We start from the raw sequence: 24,136 nt of genomic DNA on the forward strand, positions 1-24,136 counted from the left end.
TGAGAATATCGCATTAAATTCTAGCTTTCGTTAATGAGTACGTGATTTAGCGAAACGCCACTCATATGTATGCTTTGAGTCGTGCCCGCTACTTTTCCTAAAGATTTTCTCAGCTTCACTGGAGATTATAGGATGAGCCGATATACTGACGCCATAACGCGGTGCCTTATATATATATACGTTTCGTTTGTTTTTTGCTTTACATGCCTCTTCCTTTCGTGTGTATGAGAGCACTGTAGATCCAGCACGACAGGGACATGCTGAAGCGGACTAAAGCAGTACGTCGTCGCATTTACCGGTTCTCATATTCTTGCGATATAACCTAAAAGAAGTTAACTCATACCTGTATTTGACATTCCCCTATTATATATAGCAGCGATAGAAAGCATGGGTAAATAGGAGCAAGAGCATCGACGGCGTAATGCAGGCTAAAGATAAAGTGCTGGTATTCTGCATCACTTTTTTCAGCGCTGCTGGCAATTAGGTCCTATTTGTTATATATTTCTTTGCGTGAGCGCGTCAAGAGCGGTGAAGAAATATATGTGCATTACTATGCATTGGGGTAACATTGAATTGAAATTTATAGGAGCGACATTATCGCAGCAGTGTATCAAAGTCGGATTTTGATTATAAAAAAATTTGCACAGTCCCTGAAAATTTTGACCAACCGACTCGCTACCAGGCCGTTGAAAGACTATTTCTAAGCCACTGCCACCACGGCTCTTGCTCGGGTATTTGAGGATGCTTATAGTGACCTACCTAGAAAAGCTCTCTTGGGCACGCTGGTTTCGTAGGGGTCATAGATGACGCCTTCGCAAAGAAACACCATGAACTCCCGCAGTACGCGGCCGCACCGGCGTGGGGAACCGGTGTGACTTCCCGATGATTCGTTGGCCACAGCGGCTGCTGCCACCAGGAGAACCATCACTGCCATCATCACAATCGCAGGATGCGACACCCAGCGGCGGCGGGGACAAACTGCCATCTGCAAGAGTGGAGAGCGTAAGCCGACGTGAATGGGGCCCGGCGTGGGCCTCGAATTTGTTCGTTCGAGACACTTACCTCGCGGAAAAACAGAGGGCGCTGCCTGCCGCGTAAATGGCGGGCGGTGCCTTGAGGTGCTCTCTTCGGGGCCCTAAAAAGCCGTTGCTGGGACTCTGGCATTAGTAATAAGAGAAAGTCATTGTTCTGGAGGTGAATCCGCAATCAGCGACGCCATGCGTCTAGTCCTGGTTTTATCAAGGCCAATCTGACAAAGGCAAAATAAACTATACGCTGCGGCGTCGCTCAGATCCGTACCCTAAAAACTTGAAGATAAATCACTTGCTTTTAACCTACGGTTCTGAGTCACGTTTCACGCCATATAACAAGTTTTGTCCTATAAACATTGGGCGGGGTAACTGCTCATCTCTGCAATGCAAAGAAAACTACGCGTATTATGCATTAATACCAAGCCCTAAATGAACCCGTGATCTCGCGGAATCGATTCTCAGCTTAAAACCACAGAAACAGAAGGCACTAAAGGATGAGCGCTCGTCTTCACTTCTGCTTGCGAAGACTTGCTTCAAGGAAAGTTTTAGCATCTCCGAGACGATGAAGAGTTCCGATTCTTTGTGATAAAAATAGGCGACAAGCCCAGATTACCTCAATAAGTGGGACTTATTCGCAATGTTCGAGCGTAAAACATTCTAAAGTTAATTAGGTTACTCCCTTGCGCGAAAGTATAGCGCAGCTTTTTAGGCGTTTTTTGCGATATATTGAGGTAAAGAATTTGACAGATGCTTTTATCTATATGTAAGTGTAGTTACAACGCACTCCTATTTTTCTCACGAGTCAGGGAGATTTTTTATTCTGACGAACTGTCCTTAGCACATCAACTCCTCCTGACTCAAGAAAGTTTCGCTCAATTAAGCCGACAAAAAAAAGTGACGCCACTCAACCGCAGAACAGTGTCTCTAATATAGAAGCGATTACAGAATGAGAGTGCTAAACATCACGCTGTGAGAAACGCAAAGTCAAGCTGTCAGTGACCAGCGTGGATAACGGCCATCTATAAGTTATTAAACGAGGCAGGGCTACCGTCCTAGCAGTACAACACCAAAAGCCATAAAAGTTTTAAAGCTGGGCGTAAGAACGTCGCGCATTTATCAGCGAATGCTGGTTGGCATTAGCGGCATCACGGCCTGAAGTGGAATTCTCATTTCAGCGTCTCATAATTCTGTTTTGCCGTTCCTGTGCCAACGTGCGTACTCGGCTTTATTCCGTTTGAGGTAACCGGTTCGGTGGCGTTCCCGGAATGCGAAGTCAGTCTGGCTTATGCAAGCAAACAGCATGGTGGACCCGGTACAAGTGTATGTATATAGATATTTTATGCATGCAATGAGAGAACAAGATGCACGAAACTCATCTCTACCGACAAATGGAACCTTCGAGCATCGTCTTCTCTTCCCAGCGGCAGCTATGCTCTGTGGACGATTAGCTGCGCCCTTTTGCGCCCTCGCTGCCTTGTCTGAAGTAGCAGCTTCTTTTACGACGGCGATGCACTCTTTGAATAATGACGCGTGAGCTTTCGCTTGTCGATTGTCGACATTGGGTCTTAGTATTGTTCCTAGGCACCGGCATTCATGACGCCAGCGCACAACACCCAAGACGTTTACTACATCAACGTCATCAATTATTACTCGGCGCCGATCCAATCCGGCTGCTACTCCTCTCCGTCACTGCCTTCGCGTTCTAAGCACTAGTCTACGCTTGGTGCTCACTGAGAACGCGCTCTGTGTGAAATTCACTCTGCCGTTGTGCGGGGGTGTTTATCCAGGCTATAAAAGCGATACCAGTATCACTCCGGGCAACCCACCCGGAGAATGCTTTGGGATGTCATCCTGACCTTCAAGCTCTGTAGCTCGAACTGGGACTTCGCCCGCGTAGCGTTGAGACAAGTTTAGTATGGTGTGCAATGGTGATATGGCGCATGACCACTAGACTTACTGACCGTGTATAAGTAGATGAATAAGTGACCTCTTGATTAATTACGCATTGTAAATAAACTACTGCTATTTACTTAATTCTCAATGAAAAGTAAACTTTACGGTAAATCATGGAGTCATATATTTCTGCTTGGCTATGTCCAGAATGATTGCCTTGGTCGTATTTTAAGTCTTGAATATTTATCATTGGGTAATTGTGATTGAAAAGTGATCTTTTTCCTGCAGCATCAAGTCTAATACGGTTGGTTAGCTAATAAAAAGTATCCTTCCCTGAACTAAATGTAAGTCTTAATTACGTACCGCTAATTGGTTCACTGCGAATAAAATTGAACGTCAGGCAACAATGTCAGATCATACATCGCTGTAGACACTACGACACGTAGCATCTGCAAATGTGTATTGTTGCTAAGCTATACAGTTAAACCACTACGTTCCTTTTAACCTTGCCTAAATTTTCCTTGATCTTTATAAGCGTCAAGCTCCGCAGTTTGATATTCACTAACCCCGCTGTTAGCTCTATAATTTCCTCTTTAAGATGTCAAATAGGGTCTCCATTTTAAAACCCTGGGCATGATGTTTGTACAGAATTTTCCTCGCATTCGTTTTGCTTTTTATTTAGAGAACGAGATGAAACCAATCAAACATTGCCAGCGGGAATGTCACTTCCAAAGCTCGGCTTGAGTTTTGACCGTTTTCCTTCCTAAAACGTAGTGTGGAAAATTCCGAGGAAAGAAAAGAACCAAATATAAAGCCAGATTTGGTATTTACAATTAGTTAGTTCGAATCAGATGGAACAATTTTTATACTACATGCAGTTCTCTACAGTTGACGGGCATGCATAAAGACGGAAAAATCTAAAATGCAAACCGGTGCTACCGTGAAACAAGCGTATGCTTTCTGGCTGAACGTTGCTTGTTCATGCCGAAGCACTACATGATCTATATATTGCGATTCGCGCGAAATTATGGCATACAAAATATAGACCAGTATATCTTGCGGGCCCAATAAGGCTTCGGTATTCTGAAGTTTAAAGAAACAAGGCGGGGCCAATTTCGGAGTAGTGTAGTCTCAATTATGTCAGCGACAACTTTTTTGCATCGCAAACCATGAGTTCCCAAGGATGCGGGATCGAATCCCGGCCTCAGCGGCCGCTTCAAACCAGTAAGTGACGTTGCGTTTGAGCGGCTTCTGAATGGCGGGCTTTTGCCTCGTTGGCCACATTAATGGGACTTCAGACATGCACGTTGCAGTGAATGGGCAGCGACAGCGTCGCGGAAATTACATCTTTTAAAGGTTACGTATACTTGCGCGAAGAAGACGGGACACAAAAAGGCACACATACGACATGTACGGAGCGTGCCTTTTTGTGTCCCGTCTTCTTCGAGCAAGTATACGTAACCTTTCAAAGATGAGCCAACTCGCCCAAACAAGAGTATTACTGAAAATTACAGGAAGACGAATTTTGTGAGTGAAGACGGATATATCGCTTAACCTAATCAGCACATAACAGCACATGACCACCAGAGAAAAACTTAGCGTGCATTACAAATTTACACAGTGCGTTTACAATCAAATCTTTATATATGCATGAAAAGACAGCGTCATAAAGAAACATTTGCTATAGTATACTCTCCCAACCGACAGAGTTGAACTGCTATCGCTTGCTCGTCGCACATTCATGGTCCACCAGGACACGGTCAAGATTAGCGTCTGTGCAGTGGTGGATGCTGTTTGACGTTGAGTATTGCCGAGATCAGCCTAGGAGGCAGCGATGGCGGCGGGCTCTGGTCGTGGCGTCGTGTATTTTTTAAACACCCGAGAACTATACGGGGTCAGCGGACGGAAGGCGAAATATGCCAGACGCCCGTATCTCATCCTCCGCGTGCATTTCGCTTCCATTAGCCTCGTCGATAACTAGTTATGCTGCTCTGGCGGTTGTTTGCGTCACGTGTCGTGAGATTACTGTAACCAGCGGTTTCTGTTTTGCTACAGTCGCTAACTTCACAGTAATTTAATCCGGTTGGTTGGTTAGTTGCTGTAAGGGGTTTAGCGCTCCAAAGCGACTCGTTCTATGAGACGCCGTAGTAGAGGGCTACTAAAATTTCGACCACCTGAGGCTCTTTAACCTGCACTAACGTCGCTCAGCCCACGGACGCCTAGCTTTCCGCCTTCACCGAAAAGCAGCTGCCGATTCGATCCCGCGTCCTTGGGCACAGCAGTCGAGCACCATAACCACTGCGCCACCCCGGCCAACCCGGCGGCGCTGAAATCTAAGCTGCTCTCGCAATGTTGTTGCAAGGTATTCTACTTTTATTTTCGTGCACGCGAAAAATTATTCTATCCTTTCTCAGTTTAATTCCAATCTGCTTATCTGCTTTGTACTTGTTCGGTGCTTCGCTGAGCACCATATGTACGAAGATCTACCGCAGAACTCGCCCCTCCTGAGTGTCCAACTACGCCACCCTATTGCAATACTCAACCTAAATGTCTTCATTTCACAGAGGCGGTTATTATAGCGCCATATCCCTTACTTCGATCGCATTTCTGCGGAAACATAAAAAGGTTTTCCGCATGCCCTCAAAAATGTGTTCCGCTTCGAGAGACAAGCTGAGCGTCTAACCCGCACGCAGGCGCCTGTTCTGATTTGCAGGAAAGCGTAAAATGGTCGATGTGCATACAGGTAAGTGCACTGTTGGCATCACGACACGCGAGCATTTAAAAACAGGACGTACGGTGTAATTCACACGCACCGTACAGTGCGCTTCTTTCACGATACCTCCTTTAAGCATGTTCCTTCCCTGGTAGTGATAGGGCTTGGAGCTCAGGGAGCAAAAGCGGATGATTATGATGAACAGGAACGTAAAATAATTGGCTACGAAATTATAAATTTAGGCACAATGAATGAACACATCCAAGCGGAGGACTTTTCACAACGAAGACAAATAATAGAGGTGCTAATTCTAAGTAGATTTCTGCTGGTATTTTCTCAAGTAGTTTTTCACGTCATCTTTTTTATTCCTCTTGTTGCATTTGATGCTGAAAATACAGCTACAAGTATTATAATACATACCTTTTTATTATGAGGCATTGTGGAATATTGCAAGGAATATTTATTGAAGCTCTGAAGGGAATGGTAGAACCTTGCGGTTCGTAGAAAATTCTTGCTTAAACATTTGGGCACTGCTCCCACCTCGCTGCTAAGGATGCCACATAGGAGGGATTTTGAGTGTTATATCGTTAATAATGCAAAATGCAAGCATCCTCAGGGGAAATTTATTTTTACCATACAATGTTGCCTCTCAAGAAAAAAATGAGTTCATCAACAACTTGTTTTTGAAGAAAGTTTTTAATAACTTTGGGGTGTGACATGGTTTTTTTTTTAGTCACCCCGCGCTTTGTTGAACCGTTAGCCCACACTGAGTCTTGATAGTTTTACCATTATAAGTTCGAGATTTTAAAATTCAAGATTTTTTACGTAGCAGATATCTTATTGACTAAATTATCAACTTGTTCTCACTGCGCATATTTTCTCATGCCCTTGTATATCCTTCAGCTGAAAAAGGAGTTGCTTAAGAGAGACAGAAAGAGACCAGTTAATGCGGCTGGGACCCGTCTTGCATTGTCATCCATCATTTGTTCGCGAACAGAACGCTTGATTAGGTTGATGGGCGCTCTACGAGATCGGGAAGGGAGTTGGTTTCCGACCCCGCCTGCGTCCTACTGGGGGTCAATGAAGCGTTCAGGGCACGATGACTCATTCGGCGTTTCCCCGACTGTCCAGTCCGAAAGGGCCCGCTCGCCGCACTCGCCTGCGCCGCCTGACAGTGGGAACCGCCACAACCAATTATCGCGTTCCTCTTAGCGCAAGTTCTTGTCTGCTAGATTTGCTGTTGAAAGTAATTTCTTAATGTTTTTTTTGCAATTGCTTTTCCTCTATTCGTTCTGGAGAGCACGGCATCGCTGTCATGCGATCACCACGTCTTTGGGCTAATTCCGAATGCTTATCTCCTTCTCGCGGCTATGGTAGAATAGTAAACGTAGTATTTATGAAATGATTCCGTATGCCATTATCTTGAATATAAGCGGAATAACACTATCACATTAAGGTGAAGATGACAGAAGGTGACGCGGAACATGAGCCCCTAATTGAACTGGATTACTCAGACATTTTCGGTCGGATTGCTATACAGCGGAAGAAGTCTGCCACCAGCGTAGTTCAGACCACGGCGCAAAGTGTAAGCTTTGCTTCCCGCTGTCTTTACAGATTCCTACACCTTTACTACCTCTCGCGCAGTGCACAATTGTTTTTAGGTTTGCCGCCTTGATATTTATTCTCCCTTAAATTTCCGCCAGCGCTTTTGAAGGCCAATGAGAGAAAAAATGGGTTCAAGGAGTGTAACGGTAAGCTATCACAATCTATAAGCAGATGTTTACGCCCTCTCTTCTTCTGATGCCGGCTGTGCCACGGTGCCCGGCACTCACCAAATGGGCGAGGGAAGTTGAGCGCACTTACCCTCGCATGAAATGCAACAAAAATGGGCAAGTGACAGAAAATATTCAGATCTCCAATGCCGCCACCACCATACACCCAGCATCACTTTGATGTCACTAAAAAAAAAAAAAAAAAAGCTATTTCGGCAAATACTTCGGGAACATATTTCTAATAGACATGAGATCTAGAGCCCCGTATTGTTTTAATACGTTTGTTTCTCTACTAGAATACAACTGAAATAAAACAGCAGCTGCTAGCTATGCGAAGTGGTCCGCCGGGTGTGTATTACTTGGCTGAACTGTAAACGTGATCAGTTTTTGATACTTGGCTGTACAATTACAAGCCAGTGGCATCAAATTTCCTGACCTCATATTTTAACTTGATCTGAGAGTCAGTTTCTTATACAGACAACCGAGAAATATATTACAGCTGACTCCTTCTGTCACGGAGGAATTTTGTGTGGCGGTAACGACAAACAAGTTATATCCGACTCTATCACTTATCTTAATCGATGAGGATTGTCCAAACTCTTGATCGCGTGCTTCGATGCCGAAGTAAAAACAGCGGATTCTGAGCACCTGTATGAGCACGGCTAGCTCTTTCTTCCAAAATATCCAAAATATTAAGCAGCGACCTTTGTTCCGCGTCTTGTGTTCGTCGGTCTTTGTCATTTCGCTGCAAACAAATTCGGTGCTGCCCCTACGACAGTTATGGAAATTCTTTTATTTTTTTTTAAGTAGGGGAGTTGTTTGCATTTGCTTTTTGGCCTTTTGGAATCACTGCACACAACTCAAACTTGCCTCTGTTTCTCACCTATATAGAAAAGCACCAACAAATCTTAGCATTAAAGAAAATTATTCACTAAAAGCCAGCTGCATGCGATATCTGGGTGTGAATAAGACTGTGTAGCCAGTAGAATGTTCCTTCAATATTCTGTGAGTAATGGCAATGGAAGTACAGGCAACGTTAAATTTGCTACTCCTTATCTGAAGTGAATTTGGTACCTATCTCATCACCCTCGACATCAAGCACTCATGTCACATTAGCAGTCCTGTACCCTGCAGATCGCGTACGACTTTACTACTGGATGTCATTATCTTTCCACCAGTGCTGTGAAAACATTGCTTGACCTTCGGGAATGTATTGCGTGAAAACAATCTGGCCTGTTTCTACAACATACTACCGATTAGCAAAATACCACGGAAGTACGAATGAAAGGGGAGCACGAGATGGCACTGGACGATTAAGTGTTTCCGTTGCCACTTCTTTTACTTATGAGTTCATGTTTCGTTTTTTTTTTTTTTTTCGGTCATAGAAGCAGTGCATCCCTGTATTGGTGACGCGCAGCTCGACGATTGATCTGCGGCCATACGAGCCTGGTAATATTGCGGCGGACATTCCACAAAGATGGGATCCTCAACTACTTCAAATGTCCATCAATCACTGTCTTTCGTCGCAAGGACGCACTGTGCCCTTGTGCTCTCCAAATAGGCCTCCCTTGAAGGCGAGGAAGAGGGGCAGGCATGTAATGGATCTCTCAGACAAACTGTTATTAGTACCATATGTCGCTTTCCGACAGGTCAGCGACTATAAAGCGGACATTTTAAACACCTCGGCAGAACGTTCGCGTAATTAGTGACAGAAACTTTGAAAGAACAGGCCATAAAATGCCGCCTGCTAGGAGGCTGGAAAATATGCTTACCTGTTTGATTTTTACGGTGACAAAAATGTTGCTACGCTATGTTCTGTGCGTCTTATCAGCCCTCGATCTCAGTGGTAAAAGTTCGCAGTTTTTGTTTCGTATATATTTTGCCCAGTGATTTTTATCAGTGTTTGATATACGAATTCAAATGTATCCAGCACATCTAGCGCAATTGATAGAAACCCCAGCGGTGCACTGACAACATAAAGGTTTAGTTCGTAATGTTTGCTGGAGGCCTTTTTATGATATACGAAACAAACTTAACATCATTTATACCACAGTCTGTGAATGGCCTTTTGATACTTTGTACTTGCACTATGTCTCCATTCTCTAGAGATGTCTTTTACGTAGAAGTAGAGCAAATTTCTAGAAAATGGTTTTATCGGAAAACATCGAGCAGTAACGTAGAACTTAGGACGCATACTACGTAATTGAGAATTCAAGAGCCAAGGACAATTTTCAAACATACTTTGGCGATTTCAAAAACAACCTCACCAAATTTTCCGCGCTGAATCTAAATCGGCGCGTACTCCTGAGCCACTTGGGATTTTTCCTGTGCCCGGACGCGGTCTGCCAAGCGCTTCAATTCTCCCACATTTGCAATGCGGCCACAAATAGCTTCAAGCAGGCCGCTCCTTGGTCCACGCATTAATAAATGCCCTACAATATCCCTCAAGTTTGCCTTGGAGTATATGAACGGCCTAAACATTATTGTCTTTTCTTTTTCTACGGTGCCTATAAGATCAGAGTCTAAATGGGTTACCGTAAGTATACTCCTATTTTTGGCACTTCGCAAGAGATACAGAGAAAGGACAGTCGCGCTGCTTGCAGGATAAGACAAGCCGGCTAAATGTTGTTCTTTCATGCTTTCATATGTCCTTAGTTGGTCAGTTATTTTTTTCTTTCTAGGGTGAGAAGGACTGTCCGGCCTTACTCGTTCAGAGTTAAGATAACTCTGCGGTTAGCTTGGCGGCTCGTAGACACACAGTTGGCCCGAAGCAGACAGCGGCCATCGAACTTGCAAGGAACATTGGAATTTCGCGTGTCAGACACGAACAAGCAAACACAAAAAGAAACTGATAGTTGGAGGCTGATAGTTTTACCTTTCTGTGCTGACTGGGCAGCAATAGACGGCCACCTATATCCACAGAAATATTGTGCTTCAAACATACTCCAGTAGAAACAGCAAAGTCCCCGCCAGAACATTACGTCCACGCGACCGCTTTACCTTACCAAGAGTACGGACAAGATATATCAAACGTGTCCGTGCCTTCTTGATACCTGATGTGTTGAACGACCTCCCAGATAATGTTTTATCTTCCAGCACACGGAAAGAAGTTAAATCTTATATCTTTCATTTGCATGTGTAATTTTGTTTTCTTGTCTTTCTTTCTTTTTTATTTTCTTTTTCCCCCGTCATTTCTTACTGCCTTTCTTTAGTTTTATTTTTAGTCTTGTGCAATATTGACTTACGGTGCCGCTCCCTGGCTTGCTCCATTCTGCCGAGCGCTGCCCCACAAGCCCATTGTTGGCTTGGGCAGGCTCGTATTTGTATGTCATCTTTCAAATAAATAAATAAATAATATATATATATATATATATATATATATATATATATATATATATATATATATATATATATATTCGACCGCGCAATAAGAAAAGTGCTCTTTTTTTCTCTTCTAACACGACACTTTCTTGTGGATATATATACACTCGTATATATACTGGCAAAGACTGCTGTACACAAGGTTGTGGAATTGATATCGTATGGAACCCTATAGATGGCATAGAGCAGTCAGGGAGATGGAAGTTTTTTAGAATAAAAATCACATTGAAGAAGAATTAAAGGTGAGACGAAACTGGGTAGTGAGTTCACTTGTAGAAATGATGGCTAGTCGACTGTGGCTTTCCATCGAATCATTTCCCACTGCTATTGCTCCGGTGTTGAGGGCGCTCAAAATGCAGCCAAGCAAATGAATGTGAATTGAATTATTTGTATAAAGCGGATGACTTTTGGACGGAATTAACGACGCACGAGCGAAGCGACAAGCGCTTGAATGTGATTTTGGCTCCTTCTCTGTCAGCGCGCGCTGACGGAGACGGGGTTCGACTACACTTGTCGTTGGATGAGCGATGGTGGGAAGTCCGCCGCACGGTGTATGCCGCCGCTCTTGAATTAGCATCGTGTGGTTCGCCTCCTCGCACCCTCTCGGAAGCTGCACCATACTCTTTAGGCCGTTTTACAAAAACATGCTTCTCACTCGTTGCTTCTGTGTGCACAAAGCTGGTGGAAGAAAGCAGAAGCTGCGCTTCCCCTTATGAAAATGGAATTTGCCTTTTTACTTCCTTTGTTTTTCCTTTTTGCTTCCTGAACTGCCTTCCTATAGACTTTTCCTTTCTTTTGACTAAAGGAAGTTTCCTTTAAACTCACCTTGTTGAGACTTTCCTTTCTTTTGACAGAAGGAAGCTCATTTTTAAACTGGCTCTCTTTGGCAATACCAATAATGACCTTCCTTCGTTTGTCCTCAAGTAAAGAGGAAGTAAGTTCCCTTTACTTTTTATGCATCATAACCTTCTTTTTTTTTGTTCTTAAGTGAAAACATATGAAGCTCATTCTTTTCAGCTCTACTTCTCGTTTTTTTCTTTCATGAGTATCCCTTGCACTTTTTTAACTTCTGAACTTTTTAGAATAAACCAATCATACATTCATCAAAATATACACAATCGCATTCGTTTCTTTGCTGTGCAAGTAAATATCATTTTCATTTTATTTTGAATCCATGCTATTTTTTTTTTCATGCGCTAGATCTTATTTTTAGCGCGAGTTTCTTCTCAGTCACCACACAAGGACCAAGAATATTCACCCCTTCCTCCCTTTGTCCTTAAGTGTAAAGATAATTTCATTTCATCCATTTCTTGTGCTTATTTTTGTGTGTGTGGCATTACTTGTTCTATGTCTTGCCCCTCTAAATTTTTTTTTACATAAAATATAGCACATTCAAGAATTTTCATTCAAGTGGTTCAAATTCATCGCTTTCGCAGCCCGCTGCTTCGATGGCGATGCATGCGCGAGACGGCGTCTACATCTGTGACCGCTGCTTCAGCACTCTGACACGGTACGCAACGAAGCTCGGCGTAGGGCTGGCAGGGTTCTTCAGTATGATTTGGGTCGGCACTGCAGCCTGGCAACGCTTGGCTCGTAGCGACGCTGTTAGCAAGCGAGGCCTGCTTCCGTCGTGATTTAGTGCACCTCGGTACGGCGCGACGTTGACGTCGCGCAAGTACGGTTTTACCGCGGTGGCATTTCCAGTGCGTGCGACAGGTAGGCGGCGGGTAGGCGGCTATCGCAGCACCATCGATAACGGCTTCAAAAGCCTGCGGTTAAATGCACTTCACGATGTGCCTAGTGCCGGATGACACACTATTCACGAAAGTCAAGCTCGTTTACCTCCTATCGCAGTTTAAAGACCGTACCATCGCGCACAAGAAGCCCACGCAGCCGAGGTTTCCAAGTACTGCCAGTAAAACCAACATTCTCACGTTGAGTAAAAACAATGAAGATTGACACGCATCACATAAATTCCGCTGCAAAAAAAAAAAGAGCGCTGCTGTTGCTAGTGACAATAATTTGCTTAAATTATTTGCGTTTGTTACGCATCACATATCATTAGTAAAAAACAAACTCTTAAGGTTGTTTTTTAATCATAGTTTTTATTTTCAAAGTTGGTAAATTTGCAAAAGTGAATTTAAATTTTGATTCGTTCAAATTGGCACTTGAGACACTAGCGCTATCGTTTTCGTGAAAACAGCCGGCGGCATACTTCACTATGTATTTCATGACTGTAGGAAGTTGATTGTTCGCGTTCGTTGTGTGCGTCGTGTTTTCACAGCGTGAGTAGTGCAAATGGCCGATCACGTCTTGGTTAAATGGGCGACCGCTCAGAAGTGGTACGTAAATAACCTACAACCAAAAGAACTACAGGCGAAACTGGTCGATAATCCAAAATACTGGAAGATTATTCTGTACCAAGGAGTACTACATGTCCGATGGAAGGAGGGGTCGTACTCTCCTGCGTTCAGCCTCGGAGTGGGTAAGTAGTCAAACGTCTATTGTCTCTTTTCGTTTTCGTAATAATGTTCACCGGTGAAAACACCTTCCTTTGCTACTCGCAGTGAGTCGTGTCGCGAAGTCGTTTACATGCCCGCATTACGACCGGCAGGTGACAGTAACCAGCAGGTGACAGTAGTGCACATGGTGCACGGTGTAGACAGACAGTTGATTCCGGGAATTACGTGAAATAAAAAAAAAAGCCTAATGAATAGAATTTGCGGAAATAAGAAGTAGAATAAACGCGCCTGCTATCGTTACGTGGACCTGATTTTCCCTGTTTACACAGCAAATGGCATTTCTCGGTGTTTCGTGATAACAGGAGTAGGCTTCCAATTTGGGCTCCGTAAAAAAAAAAGGATTCTGTTCTCACCGTTGTCTCGGTACGGTGCGGCATAGAGAATGGCAGCTCCTTGATTATTGAAGCTGATTTAGAACAAGTTTTAAAGATGCCCAGGGTGCTCGTTCCGAGACAACTGGTAGTGTAGCAGCGAAACGGACGCTTTCACAGCTGCAGGCGACTGAAATTTAAGCAGATAAAAGCGCCCAACGTTTTGTCGCATTCATTTATTTTCATGTTCATTTCTTTGTTTCTTTTTATTGAAGCATCAAACATGCTTCCTTTCTTCGCTACCAGCCATTCTCCAGATTTCGCGCAGAGAAAACTTTATTTAAAAAAAGGAAAACAAAAGAATGTATGTGTGTGTGTGGGGGGGGGGGGGTGCAGTGCATGGAGTCGCCATTCCAAGACCGCAGTGGCCTGGGCTGCCGCTTTTGCCTGAGTTACCAGACTACGCTGGGTCGCTAGGTCAGAACGTAGCAAGGCAAGCAGTGATATCAGTTACCAATAGCATAATGCTTAATGGGTGGAACAGCACGAAAAGACGAAGCACACAAGAAGAGAGTGTGTTTCGTCTTTTCGCGCTGTTCCACCGACTATGCAATTGTACCAACTCGCCCAACTGTCCATCCTACTTCCAAGCATAATGCTGCAATGATTTTTAGCTGCCGATCTAAAAGTTGCTCCCAATGCATGGGGTACGGCCAACAGGTGGAAGAGCACCGCTCTTTCCACTTCATTTTCAATGCTGCCGTTGCGCTTTGCCGCTAGTTCAGGACGAGGTTGTCTGCCACGGGATCGCGTGCTCCCTTTCATTAAGCTCACGACTGTACATGGGTACAATCCCAGCAATCATGGCCGCATTTCAGTGGAGGTGAAATGCAAGTTGACTTTGTACTGTATGATGTCATTTGCACATTAAAAAACCCCAGGTGATCCCACCACTACGGCATCCCTCTTAGCTATAGCTAAAGTCGCTTTGGGACATAAAACACCATGAACCTACCATAAAGCAGAGTGGCTATGTTTTACGGTATGCGTGGGAGCTCAAACTGTTTTTCTGGAAATGCATCCTTTGTTTCGTCCACTACTGCTCAAGTGGGCATTCTGCCCACTTGAGCAGTAGTGATGCTGGATGGTGTCAGCTCGCAGTTAAACATTACCGTGTCCTTTTATGTGCCAAGATTTGCTCAAGGGCTAATGTTCCTCCTTAAGAAGTGTTGCTTTGAACCCTAAACAGTGTCCATGCTACGTTTCTCTTGTCAGTGGTCTTCATTTGGTCACTATTTTGCTAATCTCATGTGTGGAACCAGATATCTGCACAATGCGTTATACTGATTAATTTTTGTATGATGCATTTGAGTGCAAATACAATTTAGTGAATAGACTTGCCACATGACGTTTTGCAGGAAAACTGCAGCTGTGACAAAATGTCTAAGCCAACAGACGCAAAAAAGAGAGTCCTGGAGGTTGAGGATGAAGTGGAGTCTGCAAAAAAAAAGAATGAAGAAATATAAGGCCGCAAGAGATGAAGCAGGTCAGATGCTTGGTATGTGATCACTTTTTTCTGAAGCCATTGGAATGCTGATCTCCATTGCTATGAGACTGAAATTATTTCCTGTGTCACCAGATGCTACGTAAAGCATAACAAATTCAAGTGCTAACTCTTAAATGAATAAGACCTCTTGGTCTGTAGCACGTCCTAGTAAAAGCACCAGTAAGATTATGTTGCTGCAATAAGGTTCGCCCTACACTGAGGATTAGGATCGGTGTTCTTCCTGTAGTTGTCTTTGCAACACATTGTAGGTGTACAGTAGTGCTCAGCTACACCGTGACGCTGCTGCATGATGCACCACCCACCACGCTTGCAGTGCACATAGCAGATGAACTGCTGCCACTCCTGCTCTGCAAGCATGCTTTGTTTGTGTTACAGTGACTTGCGTGTCACATGTCATTGCTTGGGATCGGCATGCATCTGAAATTGAGCCTGTTGTCGTATGTGATAGCTGCATGAAAATGCATGGTAAACAAATGCCACTCGAGGTGAGCCCCTGTGCTGGTTTGTGCTGCTCAAGCCGAGGCCGAAAAACAGGCACGGGATCGGGTTCCTTTCTGTTCTGGAGTGGTCGGTGACAACAACACTCCAGTGAACCCGGAGAGCTGCATTAGGTTCAAACACATTCACGGGGTATAAGCTGTAGCCAGATGGCTGCGGCAGGTCTGTGGTGCTCTTGCATTACTGTGGACGGCGTATCTGAATGGAACCCTTGATTCCCTCAGATTTTAACATCAGAGTCTCCTGCAAATGATCAGGTGCATCTAGATTGAGCGCAGGAGATACACCAAAAAATCTAAATTTGTATGAAATTATCATATGTGGCCTCGTCCTGTCTTGGACCTTGGAGTCCTTATGGCATGCGCTTCATTTTCCTGTGCCATTTTGGTCACTTAGGTGGTGTTTTTTTTTTTCACAACAGGAAATTTATGCTTGTGCTGGCTCAGCAATCTGCCTAACTTAACTCGGTCACTACACCATGTTAGCAAATGTCGACACGAAAGACAGACACGAGATAGGTGAAACATGGGCTATCGAGTATCAGCTACACACCCGAGTGTCAGCCTTTGTCCAAATGTATGGCGTATTGCTGCCGCCATACATGTATATTGCATGCTGACCTCTTCAAGGCCCTTGCTACCGACAAATTTTTTCAGCGATGTGATCTGACTAACTTCTGTTAAAGCGCTCACAGCTATCTCGGCATCATCATCCGCACCCATGAATTCATTATAAGCAATAGCAGCTCCCATCAGTTGCACTGTAGTTACAACGTCCTCCGCAGTTAATTCAATCCAGGCATTTCCACAGTGAACAAAGAGATCAGAAGTGGGATGTCAGCATTGGCTTCATCAATTGCTATCAGCATCCCCTAGATTATGTACCGCTGATAGGGCGCCGTGAGTGCGTGAGTGATGCCAGTGTCTAGCAGCTAAATTTTGAATGACGCATTTGGTGACAGAAAGGGGTTGGTCGTGCAGTCAAGGGCAAAGAAAAGGCTTTTCTCCTGCGGTGAATGTTACATGGGCTGCTGCTGCTGCTGCTAGTGATGAAATAGTATGTTTTTTTTTTTTTCAGATGTTGCTGAGCTGGTCAATCAGCTGACGGAATCCATTAATAATGCTGCGTGTACAACACAAGCAGTTGTGCCGCCAACCGAGGCTCAGGTTAGTTGCTTTAGTTTAGTGTCTGCATGGTTGTCCTCATTACTGCCTTTCTCGATGAAGCTTTTTTAAGGGTCACACAAGAACTTGGTTCTAGCTTTATGATAGCACTGCCACAAGTCATGCACTTCCATTGAGAAGTGTGCAGGGATAGGGAAACGAGGAGCTCATTATCCATGTGAATGAAGTCAGCAGTCACTGAATTCAGAGATAGGCAAGAAGCAATGCTCTTTATGATTGGTTGGCTCTTAGGGTTTAATGTCCAAAGCGACTCAGGCTATGAGAGATGCTGTAGTGCAAGGCTCTAGAAATTTCGACCACCTGGGGTTCTTTAACGTGCACCGACAACACAGAGCACACGGGCACCTTGCGTTTCGCCTCCACTGAAAAGCGGCTGCCGTGGCCGGGATGCTCTTTATGAGGCTGGGCTCACAGACTGCATAATTAGTAGTATAATGATATTTTAAATGAATGTCAATTTAATAGAAACGACAAAAGACAGACAGTGCTATTTTCTTAAATTCGTCAAAACAACCATGAAAAAATATCCCAACTGCTTCTTTTCATTTTAGTGACTGTTAGTTCATTCGTGTGTACTTTGATTTGGAAGAGTTTTTGTGAAAGCTGTAGTGATCGGAAGTGCAAGGTTACTTTTGTTTACGCTTCCTGTTGAGCATACTTCGCTCGGGCTATAGCAAAGCCCTTTTCATCAGAAAAGAGATTTCCATTAGCTTGTTTAATATTCAGCAATTTCTTAGGTTATCGATCTCGGAAGGCCATCTTTTTGCACTACAACTCGAATGACGCAGCTGGTGCTTCTCTAATCAGTCATTTTAGCGACTTGGGCCAGTCATCATGGTATTCAAGCTAATGTGCAGATAATCCACTTGCACCTGACAGCCACCTGCAATGTCACTCTGGCAAGTCAAAGGCAATTAACCACCATGGTATTGCCAGGAGGGTCTCCTTTGAGGAGTTGTCGCTTCTTAAGCTGATCCAACAATAGTTCAATTTCACTTTAACCCCTTGAGCACTATTATTTCGAGATTTCTAACTAAAATTGCTTAAAATTACGATATCGTTAAAGGCCCCATTACATGAAAATTTGTTGTCTGTGTTGTAAGTGAAACATTAAGAGCATGGCGCTGGCAAGTGGCATGGCCGAACACACATTCTTCGATGATTTGTGTGGCTTAACGAGACCACATGATATCCAAAAGTTAGGAGGAGCTGCTAACTCCGGTCGTTCATTTGAGGTGGGAAGGTGAAATACGAATCAACATTCCAGTGCTCTTCAATGCTGAGTCAGGCTTGCTACACCTAGGCAACGCAGACATGTTGATACAGCTTGGTTAAAGCAGAGCTTTATATGTTGGGTGGTAGCCTACACTGGTCGCATCATACCCTTAAATGCGGAGCTTAAGTGTCCCTTTAGTTTTTATTTTTACTGCTGGTTTCTATTGGTAGTGTAATAAAAAAGGAGGTATCAGAGACAAAAATATTTGAACCAGAAACTAAGTCAAATGAGCGCAGTGAAGTTTATTGCTCATTACGTGAAAAATCAACTGCCCGCCAATAAGCAGCAATCTAGTCGAGTAACATATAGCGAGGTAACTGGAAATGTTTTACAAGGGACGACTAAGAATGGAAGCCCAGGGGGTTTCATCGGAATGTTGTCAATTTTCATCCACTGACACAGAACTTGCAATAGTATCGTCTGAGCTGTCATCATCTTCGTCGGAAGAACTACTCATGTCATCACTGTCGTCTTCGCTTCCCATAACAATGCAAAAATTGGTGTCTGAGCCATCTTCGGATGGCGAGGATGGCAACAAAGAAAAGCTTAGAAAAGCTTCTTTTCTGCGATGACGGGCCAACAGTGCATGCGTTGCCTCTGCCAGGCACCATTTTTCTCATTAAGGCTGCTTAAAAGGCTTTCAAGCGGTAGAACAAAAAGCAGTTAACGGGTCAGTGGTGCCATCTGTCAAATGGCGCATGACCTAAGCCACAGAGGAGCGCTGTACTCGCCTAAAACTCTCAGGGTGAGGATCTATCCTGCAAGGACAAGCTACACTCGTCCAAAATGGCTTGAGGGCAGCTTTACAAGGACGAGCTGCTTGTCCAAAGCTCTTGAGGGGTTAAATTATGAAAGCTAGCTGTGCAAGCTGGAAACTAAATGTTGCCTCAAAGTAGCACATACAGAGCAGGGAGTGCATGCTTTTACTAAACCTTCATTGGCAGTTTTTTTAATTGGTTGAGCTTCTGATGTACGAAGAGGATGTTAGTATTTTTAAACAGGAGGTGACAATGTGGGCACTGTGCTCTGTCTAAACTGGCTTTTAATGGCCTTTGCAATGTTAATAATGAGTAAATCCCTTTATTTTCTGACTTAAAATCTGTTTGTTTTTTTTATTGTTGAAATGCAAGCATAAATTAGGTCATTAAAAAATCTCTTATTTCTTGTTTTTTCTTCTGCTATAGCAATGCACTATTAGTTCTCAATCCTTTGCGGGGCATTGTGTGCCCTCTTTTTGGCTAGTTACCTTAGGTACATAGTACAGAATTGTCAGGTTACGCTAATAAAAATGTTAAAAGATGTTTGGCAGCATTAAAAATTAGATCAAAACACCGCTCGGGAAGGTGTCAAAAACATCCAATAGTTTTCGTATGCCTTCATTGTTGTACATGTTAAAGTATGGCTTCTTGAATGTGTATTTTTACTTGCAAACAAATGACCTTAATTATGCGTTTTGGGGTTTCTTTGAATGTTCTGAAGCTGGTCTAAGTTTTTTGTTGTTTGTAAAGCCCCTTCATTTTCTTATTGCATATTAAGGAATATTGTTGTATGTTACTATACTGGTCATAGTACTAATATTTGCTTTTTTTTCTTGCAGGTGCACATTGGCAGCAATATTATGGTAAATCAGCAGTTGATTGACAGCATGAAACTCAGTGCGGGCAATCAAGCAACAAAGTTTGCGTGTAACTTGGTGCGGGTTGTGTTCTCACCCGAAGAACTGGAAGAAAGCTCACTCTACGGCCGTGTCTGCAATGCCCGCTAGGAAGAAGCTCCAAAGAAGGCACTGGACTGCCCAAAATTGGATGCTGTTATCTGTAAGTCCTCGAGCTCATAGCCTGTGCATGTGATGCAAGAGCATTCTGAAATATTGTCCAAACAGCTGACTTTTCAGTGATGGTCAGGGCCATAATGCTTGCCTTAATGCATAATGCTGTGGTGCCTGCATGGTGCTCACACTGTCTGTGCTCTGTATATTTAATTTACAAAAGCTAAGGAAGGCTGGATGTACTCTAGCTTGTTCATTGCAGTCATGCTTCTAATGTTTTTCTTTTTGCAGCCTACACCTGCTTGCTCAATGGAGTACTGGCCAAGGTGGTCACCGGCAGCTGCGCATGTTTGCACTGGGATTGTGGGCAGTGATTCGATTTTTTGTCGCAGGGTCTTCGAAAGCAGGCCTAATTGCAAGGCCTAAACAGAGGAAGTACATCTATTCAAATAAATATAAGCTCATACAAACAAATGTTTCAGTCTGAACATACTTCCTTCGAACATCCACCAAATATCCCATAGTCAACATTCCTTCGAACTTCCTTTGAACCCATAATTGGCCACTGCCTGTGAACTCAACTCAAACTGACAACGGTCTGTTCACTGGGAGCTCAAAGGAAATTCACAGGAAATTCACAGGATGGTCAGAGAAATTTAATTCACTGTGAATTCAAAATCAGTAGCCAATTCTCAGTTCAGAAGAAGTTGCCTCCTTCTAACTTTTTTGAGTTCACATTGAACTCAAAGGATGTTCCCATTTTTATAAGGGTCACGCCCGCGTAACCGGCAGACTAACCAAAGCGTCCGCATGCATGTGGAGGACATGACGCGCCTTTTCAAGCGTGCTAACCCCTCCATGGACGAGGAGGCAAAGCTTCGCCACCTCATGCGCGGGGTCAGGCAGGAGCTTCTCGCCGGTCTTGTGCGCAGCCCAACGCGCACTGTTGCCGAATTCCTCAATGAAGCGACCACCATGGAGGCGACGCTCCTTCAATAATTCCGGTAATACAATCGAGATGTTAGCACGCTTGGGCCCACTGTTTCTTCAATGCCGCTAGGGAGTGATGTAGCCGTTACGTGACCTAATCAGGTCGATCGTCAGGGAGGAATTAAAGAGGCTGCCTCCTAGCGTGCCGTCTGTTACATCGCTGTCTGAAGTCGTCCGGGATGAGGTGTGCCTGGCAGGGCAGCAGCAACAACTCTCTGAGATTCCTAGATAGACTGAGGTCAGACCTACCTATGCATCTGTCTTCTGTCGGGCGCCAGCACCAGGCTACGACGTGAATACCGCGACTCAACAGTGCAGCAGACTGGCCTTTCCAGTGTGCCTGCTCGACCAGTCTATCAACGGCCACGGAAATGTAATGCGTGGCGTCCACCGGACCGGCGCCTACTCTGCTACCACTGTGGTGAGGCCGGTCATCTTTACAGGGCCTGCCCGTACCGCCGAGTTGGTCTGCGTGGTTTCTCTCCCGACGACCCTCGCACGCGGAACGGCGAACGCCCACTCAAAATTGAAGCTCATCTATCGGCCCGTAAGAGGCCTGTGTCATGGCCTGGATACGGCCGCTATCACTCTAGATTGTCATCTCCACTGCGTTACCGTCCCCTAAGTCCTCGCCGAGATGCCAGCTATCCTGAGCGGCGTTCACCCAGTCCATGCCGGAAAAACTAATTCCAGTGATCTCCGGAGGCAAGGCCGCTGCTGCCTAGAAAAATGAAGGTCCTCCGACGCCGACATACCATTACGCTGATTTCTTACAGGGGCAGGGTAGCGACAGCATGCGGCGAACTACCTCTGATTTCTGTGTGACAATTAACGGAACTGACACGGTCCCTTTACTTGATACTGGTGAAGACTATTCAGTGATGAGCCGCGCCCTCGCCCAGGAATTGAGCAAAGTTTTGATGCCATGGTTAGGCCCTAACATTCGCGCGGCTGGCGGTCATAGCCCGACAGAAGGTGCACAGCCCGAATCGGCATCCGCTCTTTTGTCTATGTCGGCGAATTTGTCGTCTTGCGCGAGTGTTCGAGGTATTTATTGCTATAATATCATCAAAAGGTAAACATTTTCTCAACAAAAAAAAGGACTGAACTCTTATTGAGAAAAGGGGCTTTTAATTTTGTTTGAAATGCTTAAGTTAACATGCCTCAGAAAAACTAGGAAAGGATGGACACATGTGCTCTAATAAAAGAACGGTAACTGCACTTGAATGCAACAATTACAAACACACTTCCAACAAGATACTCTTCCTGAATATAATTCTACTTCTTCTCACTGAGCAGCGGATGGAGATTGATCGCACTTCAGTCCTATCGCTCAAATTATGAAGGTCCACAAAAGTACAAAAATCGTAACAGACTCTCAGAGCGAGTTTATTCGGTTCATAAATGATATGTTCCCAAGACACCACAACGCCCTGCTGTGGATATGCAAAATAGATTCTTCGTTCGTTAGTACAGCATAAACATATACTTAGTAACGCGGCAGTGTGAACGCGCTGTAAACCTAGACGCTGCCTTTCTAAGCACTGCACTGACCCTGACTGTCGCTCTAGTGGTAAGTGGTGTCGCATATCGGGGCGAGATTAGGTCTTACATTTAAGATGTAAGCAGTTGCTCTGCTGGCCTCTCAGTACAAAAAGTACATTTGCCACTAGATTCTTAAACAAGGCAAGAACCAATTATGACATGAAATCTAGTGCGAATCTCGCTTTTATTCTGTAATCCCAAAAACCAGATACTAGCACACCATCACGCCATTTTTAACAGCCGAAAAAAAAAAGGTGTTTTCGTCTCTGCCACGCGCCCTATCTGGTCGCGTGGGCAAACTTAACGTGCACTATCTCAAGGACCGCCTGCTCTTGTATCTTCCCAATGATTGCCTATTTCTGCTGCTACACATGCGACTATACTTATCGTGATTCAGATTGCGAGCTGTCTTGTGTAGCCGCACAGATAACCTTGGTTGTCAAAGAACAAACAATGGTCTTTCGTTGTTTTTCTCTCGTTATTTTTACCATTTTGTCCGCTAGACACCGTAATATGTCCTATTCGCATCTAATTACCACCACCATCTTCGATAGAAGAACGCACTTGAGTCAGTTAAATCCGTCATTCTGCGGTTAGCGACAGGCTCCGCCATGAATTACTAATACGTGGTTAATATTTCAAGAAACCTACGTTCTATTTGCCATGAACTTAGAGCGTAATGTTTTTCGCTACATACACGATGCCAAATGTCACCGGGCTGCGAACCAAATATGCGAACTCCAACTACTTATACACAAATCTAAGCTAAAGTAATTACAGGCAAGCACGAGAGAAAAAAGATGACAACGCGGTATAAGAAAGCACTGAATAAGCGTAGAGGGGGGAAGCCTGAGTTCGCATGTTGAGCCAATGTTTCGACAAATGAAGTTTTCTTCGCCTGAGCGAACACAAGGCACAGGCAAAACGTTGGCTCCACTTACGAACTGAAGATCCCCCGCCCCCTCTAACCTCCTTTAGTGCTCTAAAATAATTACGTAACACGCCGACCATAAGGGCCGGGACTCAGCGATCTGAATGAACGCGAGCGCGGATGACTTCATTTGCGTACTTCATAACTTTCCACTCTGCATAATGTTTTAGCGCTGGGGCTTTATGTATATCTAACAGGGCTGTTGTCGACGAAGTCAGGCATTCTTAGTAACAGATCCCGGTCAAGGGTGATAGGGCGCGTATTGGGCACGTGACATGGAGCGGTGATATTTGGTGTGTGGGCTGCGTTACGTCCCTCGACAACATCACGTGCCAGAAGCTGCCAACTCCTGCCGCTCCCTTAAGATGACAGCTGCCAGCTCCTGCCGCTCCCTTAAGATGACAACAAAACCCACGGGGCTGTTGAATCCTGAGTAACGAGTTGTATTGGCAGGTTTGCATGCCTTCATTGATTCGAAGCTTTGCATCTATGTCAGGTGGTCTATCATATTATGAAGTTGCTTAAGACTGTTTGAAAATAACGTGTGATAATGGAGGCTAAAATTCAGGAATTAGCAATTACGGCCGCAGGAATTGGAAAGTACGGAAACGACGATCAGAATTTTAAATATATATAAGGAAGCCGTTAACATTGTCGCGCCATAAACATCAATTTAAAGCCTAATTGTCCACAAAATATTTGTTTGGGCACCTGTAACGTCACGATCAAAATAACAACAGCTAATATGTTCACA

At 44.4% G+C, this 24,136-nt stretch overlaps 2 protein-coding genes across 6 annotated transcripts in view; one reads left to right on the top strand and one right to left on the bottom strand.

Annotated features, from left to right (window-relative positions):
• Positions 1-24,136, bottom strand: part of LOC146174287 (bombyxin B-1 homolog) — a 40,603-nt gene that overhangs the window by 10,846 nt on the left and 5,621 nt on the right. For 2 of the 5 annotated variants that reach the window (XM_084584968.1, XM_084584970.1), the window contains exon 2: positions 760-985. The exons of 2 other annotated variants lie outside the window; for them this stretch is intronic. In XM_084584968.1, coding sequence (XP_084441094.1) covers positions 760-985 — 226 coding nt within the window. Of the gene's footprint in view, positions 1-759; positions 986-1,062; positions 1,158-24,136 lie in introns of all 5 variants that reach the window. One more of the 5 variants, XM_084584969.1, reaches the window with a different exon arrangement.
• LOC146174288 (uncharacterized) lies at positions 13,052-20,390 on the top strand. Its single transcript, XM_084584080.1, has 5 exons — positions 13,052-13,275; positions 15,042-15,181; positions 16,766-16,854; positions 19,746-19,965; positions 20,208-20,390. Exons 1-4 carry the CDS (start codon positions 13,232-13,234, stop codon positions 19,911-19,913), a joined length of 441 nt encoding a protein of 146 aa, XP_084440206.1. The 5' UTR covers positions 13,052-13,231; the 3' UTR covers positions 19,914-19,965; positions 20,208-20,390.

The sequence above is a fragment of the Amblyomma maculatum genome, chromosome 11 (assembly GCF_055883805.1).
Source record: "Amblyomma maculatum isolate TAMU_Amacu chromosome 11, ASM5588380v1, whole genome shotgun sequence".
Lineage (NCBI taxonomy): Eukaryota > Metazoa > Arthropoda > Arachnida > Ixodida > Ixodidae > Amblyomma > Amblyomma maculatum.

Excerpts from the sequence above, each read along its gene's own strand:
- LOC146174288 (XM_084584080.1), top strand. The coding sequence starts at position 13,232 with ATGGAAGGAGGGGTCGTACTCTCCTGCGTTCAGCCTCGGAGTGG. Across the intron at positions 13,276-15,041 it reads TGCGTTCAGCCTCGGAGTGG|GAAAACTGCAGCTGTGACAA; the intron begins GTAAGTAGTCAA and ends GACGTTTTGCAG. Across the intron at positions 15,182-16,765 it reads TGAAGCAGGTCAGATGCTTG|ATGTTGCTGAGCTGGTCAAT; the intron begins GTATGTGATCAC and ends TTTTTTTTTCAG.